This window comes from Sapajus apella, unplaced genomic scaffold (genome assembly GCF_009761245.1).
Source record: "Sapajus apella isolate SASKATOON/1434 unplaced genomic scaffold, GSC_monkey_1.0 scaffold62, whole genome shotgun sequence".
Taxonomy (NCBI): Eukaryota; Metazoa; Chordata; class Mammalia; order Primates; family Cebidae; genus Sapajus; species Sapajus apella.
In genome coordinates, this window is record NW_022437002.1 from 17,344,628 (window position 1) to 17,354,504 (window position 9,877).

The 9,877-nt window shown below is 48.6% G+C and overlaps 1 protein-coding gene across 1 annotated transcript; it reads left to right on the forward strand.

Annotated features, from left to right (window-relative positions):
• The first annotated feature begins 7,050 nt into the window (after positions 1–7,050).
• HPDL (4-hydroxyphenylpyruvate dioxygenase like) lies at positions 7,051–8,996 on the forward strand. Its single transcript, XM_032247397.1, has one exon. The coding sequence runs from the start codon at positions 7,610–7,612 to the stop codon at positions 8,723–8,725; it is 1,116 nt and encodes a 371-aa protein (XP_032103288.1). The 5' UTR covers positions 7,051–7,609; the 3' UTR covers positions 8,726–8,996.
• Positions 8,997–9,877: the final 881 nt, after the last annotated feature.

Consider the following 9,877-nt stretch of genomic DNA (forward strand, 5'->3'; position numbering starts at 1 on the left):
AAAAAAAAAAAAAAAAAAAAAAAAAAAAAAAAGAATCTGAAAGTCTAAGATAGGGAAAATAAAACGTTTTCATAAATCTGTAAAATGTTCTTCTATCGACATGCCTAATATGTCTACCTATTTATGTGTTCTATACACAGTGTTTCACTACTAAAAATATATAAAAGGGCACTAATTGTCTTAAAAATGAAATAAAAGCACTTAAATCAAATACTACAAAATAAAAGACTAGTCAAATGCTCTTTTAAGTTTATGTAACTTAAGTAAAATGTTTAATAAATAACCTAGCTTTAAAATTAATGGTAAATGTTAGAGATGTCTTAAGAATTGCCAGCATACATTTTTCTTTGCATGTATTAATGAAGCAATTTCATATTCATCCTTGCCAAATACTATAAGGTGTCAAAATTTGGCATAGGGGTTACAAAACTATAAACACAGCCCAAGACAGAATGATCTTTGCTTGTGTAATCTTTAACAAATAAGATATTGATATTGGTTTAATGAAAATAGCTACATCTTGAATTATTTAGTAAAATCACCATAACTTGTAATCTTGTGGCTTTAGAGATTCTAATCCACAGGTGCTAAGTAGGTTTATAGGAGATCTGTCAGAGTGGTGGGAGAAACTATAGGGAAAGGAGCAGGCCTTCTGAAATGTCAGAAGGCTCTGCATAGCTTCAGGGGACAACAGCTGAAGCCAGCTATTCTATAACCCTGAGGCAGAGGGCAAGGAGTAGTGCTAGGGAGTATAGGGGAATCTATCTTAAACAGGATGGCTTACTTACGTTGACCAGGAACTGACCTTTGATCATCCGCTCCTATGAGGTTCCCTGAAAGGGGAACAATAAATGTTAATTACCCATAGATTGTGCTCCAGGCTTTCGGTTTTATGCCTGCACTGAATAAAAGCAAGCAGCTCCAGCTTCTCAAGGCTGCCTCTCTGGCTACTAGAGCTGGGCAGCCCCCTAGCTGCTCTTGCACTGCATACCTGTGCCTGAGTACTCCTTTCATCCATCGGTCGGCCAGGGTCTGCGGGACAGACCCAGCAGGTGGTACTGCATATGAAGAATGCTGCAATGTATCGCAATGGGACCCTCGAAAATGAAGGTGAAGTGACTGTGTAGTAAGTAATTGGTGCCCACTGGGGATTTCCAAGTTTGAGGGGATTTTCAAGCTAGGGTTTCATCATGGGACAACAGTTATCTGCTCAACAGCAACAGTATATAAAGGTATTGAAACAACTGCTTAAAGCTAGTGGAGCCTTGGTTTCGGAGGCTTAATTAAGGGACCTAAAATTTTCCATAACCCATGGTTCCTGGAAGATGGCATACTAGACCTAGAACTCTGGGAGTAAGTGGGGAGAAATTATTCTTATTTTTTGAGAGAGAGTTTCACTCTTGTTGCCTGGGCTGGAGTGCAATGGTGGGATCTCAGCTCACTGCAACCTCTGCTTCTTGGGTTCAAGCAGTTCTCCTGCCTCAGCCTCCCAAGTAGCTGGGATTATAGGCATGCGCCACCACGCCCACGTAATTTTCTGTTTTTAGTAGAGACGGGGGTTTTTCCCGGGGAAAAATCTTTTTTTTTTTTTGTTTTTTTTTTTTTTTTGAGACGGAGTTTCGCTCTTGTTACCCAGGCTGGAGTGCAATGGCGCGATCTCGGCTCACCGCAACCTCCACCTCCTGGGTTCAGGCAATTCTCCTGCCTCAGCCTCCTGAGTAGCTGGGATTACAGGCACGTGCCACCATGCCCAGCTAATTTTTTGTAGTTTTAGTAGAGACGGGGTTTCACCATGTTGACCAGGATGGTCTCCATCTGTTGACCTCGTGATCCACCCGCCTCGGCCTCCCAAAGTGCTGGGATTACAGGCTTGAGCCACCGCGCCCGGCCAGGGGAGAAATCTTAAACGACATCATGCACAAGGGCAACAGGTCCCAGTAACATCTTTAACATTACAGGCCTTAGGGCTGCTTTGGCGCTGCTCTACACAGAAGAGCCTAAAAAGGGAAAGGAGGAAGAACCATCATCTACTTTACCCCTCCTTCTCCTCCCTCAGCCCCACCGTTACCAGGTAAAGGTGCCACAGAGGAGAAAGAGATTTTCCCTGAGTCCCCTCCCCCAATAAATTGAGAAGAAAACAAGGGGCATACTACAGTTATAGAACCCTGTCTTAGGCCAGCAGCATTAGAAGTGACCACTTGGCCTGACCAGGGTGATGCAAGATCAGCAAGGCAATTGGGTACATGAACCCATTACTTTCAACACTTTTAAAGAAATAAGAAAAAGAGTGGAGAAAATGGAGTTGCTAGCCCATTTACAAGAGGATTAATTGGGGCCACAGTGGAGAACTACCATATGATCCCTTTCTAATAATGGACACTGTTGTAATTTCTCCCCTACCCCTGACGTGGCTTTCTCAAGATCCAATTTGGGTAGAACAGTGGCCTTTAAAGGCAGAGAAATTACAAAAAGCTCGTGAATTAGTTGAGGAACAATTAAAAGCTTGCCATATAGAACCATCAAACAGCCCTTGGAATTCGCCCATTTTCGTCATTCCCAAAAAGTCTGCTAACTGGAGACTTTGTCATGACTTACGTGCTATCGATGCTACTTTGCAACCTATAGGGCCCCTTCAACAGGGGCTCCCTTCCCCCCTGACGATTCCTCAATATTGGCCTACAGTCATTATTGACTTAAAAGACTGCTTTTATACTATTCCCCTTGCAGAACAGGACAGAGAAAAATTTGCATTTATAATAATATAATATCAAGACGAGCTCACCAATTTCATAGGAAAGCACTTCCTCAAGGAATGCTGAACACTCCTACCATGTAAATCAGGCTTTGCTCCACAGTAGGAAAGAATTTCCTAATTGCAAGTTCATCCACTATATGGATGATGTCTTACTGGCAGCCCCAACGGAGTCAATACTTTTGAGTTTATATGCTTCTGTCAAAAGGAATAGACAGTTAAGAGATTTAATCATAGCACCTGAAAAGGTACAGATGTCCTCCCCTTGGAAATATCCTGGATATATACTAACTTCCTGGTCAACAAGACCTCAGAAGGTTAAATTGAATACTTAACAACTTACACACCTTAAATGATTATTAAAAATTACTGGGCAATATTAACTGGTTTCACCCCACCTTGGGCATAACTACTGATAAATTACAAAACCTGTTTTCTATCCTAAAGGGCAATGCAGCCCTGGACTCCCCCAGTATTTGACCCCCACATCAAAGAGGGAATTGAGGATATAAAGCAAACTATTTCTCAAAGGCAACTAGATTGCATAGACCCACAATATTCAGTTCACTTATTTGTATTTCCTAGTAAACATTCCCCAGCAGGATTAATAGGACAGATGGCCTCAGGGCTACATTTCTTAGAATAGGTTTTTGCTCACATAAAAGGACTAAAACACTATCTCCGTATGTCCAGCGAGTTAATAAAGTCATCTATACAGGCTGCAAATGGTGCAATCAATTGCAAGGTTATGACCCTGATGTCATAAGAATACCCTTCGATCAAGTCAGCTTCATCCCTGGGATGCAAGGCTGGTTCAACATACTCAAATCTGTGAACGTAATCCATCACATAAACAGAACCAGAGACAAAAATCACATGAGTATCTCAGTAAATGCAAAGAAGGCCTTTGACAAAATTCAACAGCCCTTTATGCTAAAAACTGTCAATAAACCAGGAATCAGTGGACCATATCTCAAAATAATAAAAGCTATTTATGACAAATTCACAGCCAATACCATACTGAATGGGCAAAAACTGGAAGCATTCCCTTTGAAAACTGGCACAAGATGCCCTCTCTCACCACTCCTATTCAACATAGTATTGGAAATTCTGGCCAGGCAACAGGCAAGAAAAAGAAATAAAGGGTATTCAGTTAGGAAAAGAAGAAGTCAAATTGTCTCTATTTGCAGATTATACGATTGTATATTTAGAAGACCCCATCGTCTCAGCCCAAAATCTCCTTAAGCTGATAAGCAACTTCAGCAAAGTCTCAGGATACAAAATCAATGTGCAAAAATCACAAGCATTCCTATATACCAATAACAGACTTAAAGAGAGCCAAATCATGAGTGAACTATTCACAATTGCTACAAAGAGAATAAAATAACTAGGAATACAACTAAAAAGGGATGTGAAGGACCTCTTCATGGAGAACTACAAACCACTGCTCAAGAAAATAAGAGAGATGGCCGGGCGCGGTGGCTCAAGCCTGTAATCCCAGCACTTTGGGAGGCCGAGGCGGGTGGATCACGAGGTCAAGAGATCGAGACCATCCTGGTCAACACGGTGAAACCCCGTCTCTACTAAAACTACAAAAAATTAGCTGGGACTACAGGCATGCGCCACCATGCCCAGCTAATCAGGAGGCTGAGGCAGGAGAATTGCCTGAACCCAGGAGGCGGAGGTTGCGGTGAGCCGAGATCGCGCCATTGCACTCCAGCCTGGGTAACAAGAGCGAAACCCCGTCTCAAAAAAAAAAAAAAAAAAAAAAAAAATAACTACAATAGCAACAGCTACTATTAACTGAACACTTACTCCACCTCATTTAATCACAACTCTATAAAGTAGGCACTATTATTCCCATTTTTACTGAGCAAACTAAACTCAGAGGAGTTAAGCAGCTTGCCCATACAGACAGTAGGTGTTGCAGGTGAAATTCAAACCCAGGTCCATTTGGCTTTTGGAACCCATGGCTTCCCATTCACTGGTCTGCAGGGTAGCACCAAGTACCTTTTACCACCCTGACCAGCTCCTGGGTACTGCCTTCCTGCCTGCAGGCCTGAACACCCAGCCTGGCCCTTGTCCCCATGACATCCTTCTCCCTCTTGCCAGTGAAACCCAACAGATCATGCTGCCTCACAAAGGAATCCCTTGTGATGCCTTGGGCTGTGGCATTCATACTAAATGCCTCCCTTGCGGCATGCCCCTTGCTCCTCTAAGAGTTTGGCTCACATTCTCACTGAGTTTTGCTTATGACTTTTGACCTTCTTGGATGCCCTTCCCTAACCCTTCAAGGGCCACTCAGTTGAAGTTCCAGAAGACTCCGAATTTCCTCAATCCACTCATCTCACACAATTTTGGGTTCCAGAGCCAGAAATACCCCTTGCCAAAATCTCCTCTGACTCAATGCCAAGTCAGGAAGCTGCAAAGAGCAAGGAGAACCTGAGTTCCAATCATTAGAGGTTGGGGAAGGGGAAGAAGGACAGCCAGGCAGCTGTTCCTTTCAGATCCCAAACCATCAGGTTTTATTCCTGCAAATCTTGCTTGGGACAAGGGGTTAAATGATGTTGACAGAAGTGGGATTGAAGAAAGAGACAGAAGTGGCTGAGAGATTGCCCAACACTTTGGGAGGCTGAGGTGAGAGGATTGCTTGAGCCCAGGAGTTTGAGGCCAGCTTGGGGCAATATAGTGAGGTCCCATCTCTACAGAACAAAAATTATTATTTAATATTATTTTATTTTTTGAGACTGAGTCTTGCTCTGTTGCCTAGGTGGGAGTGCAAAGGCATGGTCTCAACTCACTGCAACCTCCACATCCCAGGTGTTAAAATGTGCAAGCTAAATGAAGAGACCCCCTCAAACAGGCTTTGTGTGGGCAACAAGGCTGTTTATTCACCTGGGTGCAGGTGGGTTGAGGCCAAAAAGGGCATCAGCAAAGAGTGGTGGAATAGGAGTTGGTTTTATTATTATTATTTTTTTTGAGACGGAGTCTCGCCCAGGCTGGAGTGCAATGGCACGATCTCGGCTCACTGCAACCTCCACCTCCCAGGTTCAAGTGATTCTCCTGCCTTAGCCTCCCAAGTAGCTGGGATTATAGGCGCCTGCCACCATGCCCAGCTAATTTTTCGTATTTTTAGTAGAGACGGGTTTTCACTATGTTGGTCAGGCTGGTCCCGAACTGCTGACCTCAGGTGATCCTCCTGCCTCAGCCTCCCAAAGTGCTGAGATTACTGGCGTGAGCCACCATGCCCAGCCAGGAGTTGGTTTTATAGCTTGCGGGGGTTTTAGTGGAAAGTTACAAAAGTTAAGTTTAGGGTGGTTCTTTGCAAGCTGGGAGGGAGTAGTAGGTTTGCAAGCTGGGAGGGGGTCCTCAGGTGTGGAGTCATGAGGTTACAAAGTCCAATGGCCTTATCAATTGGGGCAGAAATAAGGAACAACAGAGAATATCTTTTTTTTTTTTTTTCTCTTTTTTTTTGTTCTTGAGACGGAGTTTCACTCTTGTAACCCAGGCTGGAGTGCAATGGCGCGATCTCGGCTCACCGCAACCTCCGCCTCCTGGGTTCAGGCAATTCTCCTGCCTCAGCCTCCTGAGTAGCTGGGATTACAGGCACGCGCCACCATGCCCAGCTAATGTTTTTTGTATTTTTAGTAGAGACAGGGTTTCACCATGTTGACCAGGATGGTCTCGATCTCTTGACCTAGTGATCCACCCGCCTCGGCCTCCCAAAGTGCTGGGATTACAGGCTTGAACCACCGCGCCCGGCTAACAGAGAATATCTTAAAGTTAAGTAGGCTCCACAGGGGCTAGTCGTTCTTCCTTCCAGCTACTTCAGGTTTTCTAATTCCGGAAAGCCTCCAGAGGTGTACATGTGGTTCATGGGGGTCGCCATGCTGTCCACGGTGTGGTCAGACCTTACACCGAGTTCAAGCGATTCTTCTGCCTCAGGCTCCCTAGTAGCTGGAATTACAGGTGCCTGTCACCACGCCCGGCTAATTTTTGTATTTTTAGCAGAGACAGGGTTTCACCATGCTGGCCGGCTGGTCTCGAACTTCTTACCCTGTGATCTGCCCACCTGGGCCTCCCAAAGTTTACACCTCCCTAGGATTACAGGTGTCAGCCACCGCGAACAACCAAAAAATTATTTTTAATTAGCTGGGGTGTGGTGGCGTGGGCATGCGGTCCCAGCTATTTGTGTGCTGATGAGGCAGGAAAATGGCCTGAACTCAGGAGACCGAGGCTGCAGTGAGCTGTGATTGTGCCACTGGGTGACAGAGTGAGACCCTGTCTCAAAACATGTGGAGAGCGAATTCCAACTCCTCTCTGAACCCGGGCTGAGTCCCTTCACTGTGAGGTTGGGGAGATGAGTGGGAGCGCAGCATCTGGCGCCGAGTGAAGGCAGCCATTGTGAGTGACCGGGCTGGGGAAAGGAGGCTTAGTGCCCAAGGACGTGACCGGACCTGAGGCCCTGGGAAGGAGCAGCGCGGCGACCCCGTAGTATCCTAGGCGACAGGGTGTGGGCGAGAGGGTGGGGAGTCAAAGGCGGAGTCACGGGCTCCGCCCTCTTTCTCCGGCTCGGCTGGTGCACCGGCTCCGCGTGGTTCTCACAACCCGCAACTCAGCTCAGTGAGACCTGGTGGTCCCGAGGCTGCTCCTGGCTGGGGTGGCGCTGCAGGGAGAACCGCGAGCTCTCAGGGGTCGGCCGGTGACTTCTTTCCGGAAGAAGGCGAGGAACGTGCTCTGCGGGAAAAACTGGACTCCGCAAAATTCCAAGGATCAGCCCAGGACTGAGAGCCCCGAAGTCCCCAACCACAAGTAGCGGTCCCAAAAGGACAAATCCAGGTCGCCATCCCGAGCGCCATGGCCGCGCCCGCCCTTCGTTTGTGCCATATCACCTTCCACGTGCCCGCGGGGCAGCCCCTCGCCCGGGACCTACAGCGCCTCTTCAGCTTCCAGCCCTTGGCTTCGCGGGAGGCGGGCGGCTGGCGTCAGCTGGCCCTGCGCAGCGGCGACGCGGTCTTTTTGGTGAACGAGGGCGCAGGGCCAGGAGAGCCACTGTACGGCCTGGACTCGCGTCACGCCGTGCCCAGCGCCACGAACCTGTGCTTCGACGTGGCGGACGCCGGCGCCGCAGCCCGGGAGCTGGCAGCGCTGGGCTGCAGCGTGCCTGTCCCTCCGGTTCGCGTGCGGGACGCGCAGGGTGCCGCTACCTACGCCGTGGTCAACTCACCCGCCGGCAACCTCAGCCTGACCTTGCTGGAGCGCGCCGGCTACCGCGGACCCTTCCTGCCCGGCTTCAGGCCCGTGCTCTCTGCGTCTGGCCCCGGGTGGGTCAGCCACGTGGACCACCTGACCTTGGCCTGCATCCCCGGCAGCTCTCCCACACTTCTGCGCTGGTTCCACGACTGCCTGGGCTTTTGCCACTTGCCGCTGAGCCCAGGTGAGGATCCCGAGTTGGGCCTCGAAATAGCAGCAGGGTTTGGGCTCGGGGGACTGAGGCTCACAGCCCTGCAGGCCCAGGCGGGCAGCGTTGTCCCTACTCTCGTGCTGGCTGAGCCCCTGCCAAGGGCCACGGCAGGACAGGACCAGGTGGAGCAGTTCCTGGCCCGGCACAAGGGGCCAGGGCTGCAGCACGTGGGGCTGTATACGCCTAACATCGTGGAGGCCACTGAAGGGGTGGCAACTGCTGGAGGCCAGTTCCTGACTCCCCCTGGTGCATACTACCAGCAGCCAGGAAAGGAGAGGCAGATCCGAGCTGCAGGGCACCAGCCTCATCTGCTTGCCCGGCAGGGCATCCTGCTAGATGGTGATAAAGGCAAGTTTCTGCTTCAGGTCTTCACCAAGTCCCTTTTTACTGAGGACACTTTCTTCCTGGAGCTGATTCAGAGGCAGGGAGCCACTGGCTTTGGTCAGGGCAACATCAGAGCCCTGTGGCAGTCTGTACAGGAGCAAGCTGCCCGGAGCCAGGAAGCCTAAGGAGGCCCAAAGCTGGCTGCAGCCAGCTGTCCTGCACTCTGGGGAGGTCAGCACAGAACTTAACATCCACAGGAGGCCCAAGTAGTGAAAAGCTTTGTCTCCTGAGGGCACGTATGACTTCCATCTCATCAGTACCTGCCAGAAGCTGTGTCTCTCACTGGGCTCCAAAGAGGTGGGACTTTTAAAAACTAAAACATTTCTTATATACAGTTTATAATAAATATGCAAGATACAAAGAACAATAAAATAATTACACAACTAAAAAACAGAACAAAGTATTGGTTAATACTTTGGAATCCTCCTTGTGTCCCACTGATTCTATTTCCTCCCACCCACTCCTCCAATCCTGTCATTATTAGCCATTTGCTTTTCTGTATTTTTCACTCTGTACATAACATAGCCCAAAATAAATGATTTTGTACTTGAGGTAGGAATTTTTTTTTTTTTTTGAGACGGAGTTTCACTCTTGTTACCCAGGCTGGAGTGCAATGGCACGATCTCGGCTCACCGCAACCTCCGCCTCCCAGGTTCAGGCAATTCTCCTGCCTCAATCTCCTAAGTAGCTGGGATTACAGGCACACACCACCATGCCCAGCTAATTTTTTTTTGTAGTTTTAGAGATGGGGTTTCACTGTGTTGACCAGGATGGTCTCGATCTCTTGACCTCGTGATCCACCCGCCTCGGCCTCCCAAAGTGCTGGGATTACAGGCTTGAGCCACCGCGCCCGGCTTGAGGTAGGAATTTAAAACAGAACAAATCTTCTGTGCTTCCTCTCCTCCTAGGGAGCAACCACTGCAGGTGGGGAAGGTCTGGGTGAGAGTTGAGCCCAGCTACCTGCTCCAGAGTGATGCCACCGCTCCAATCAGAGCTGACCTGAGACCTAGACAGAGGGTGTTGGGTGTCAGCCAGTGGCAGGTGCTCCCTGCAGCTGCCTTGCCTTTCTCCTGGGGGATGGAGGACAGATCAGTCTGGACAGAACACGGACCCATCCCAACTGCCCAGGGCTGGCTGGGAGTTCAACCAGAGGAAGTCAGGACCAAGCACAACGTCACCACTTTCTGGGTTCCTCCCTCAGATATGAGGTGTGAGGGGACTAGGGAGAGGGTGGAAGGCTCCAAAATAGCTACAAAAGGGCAGGCATGGTGGCTCAT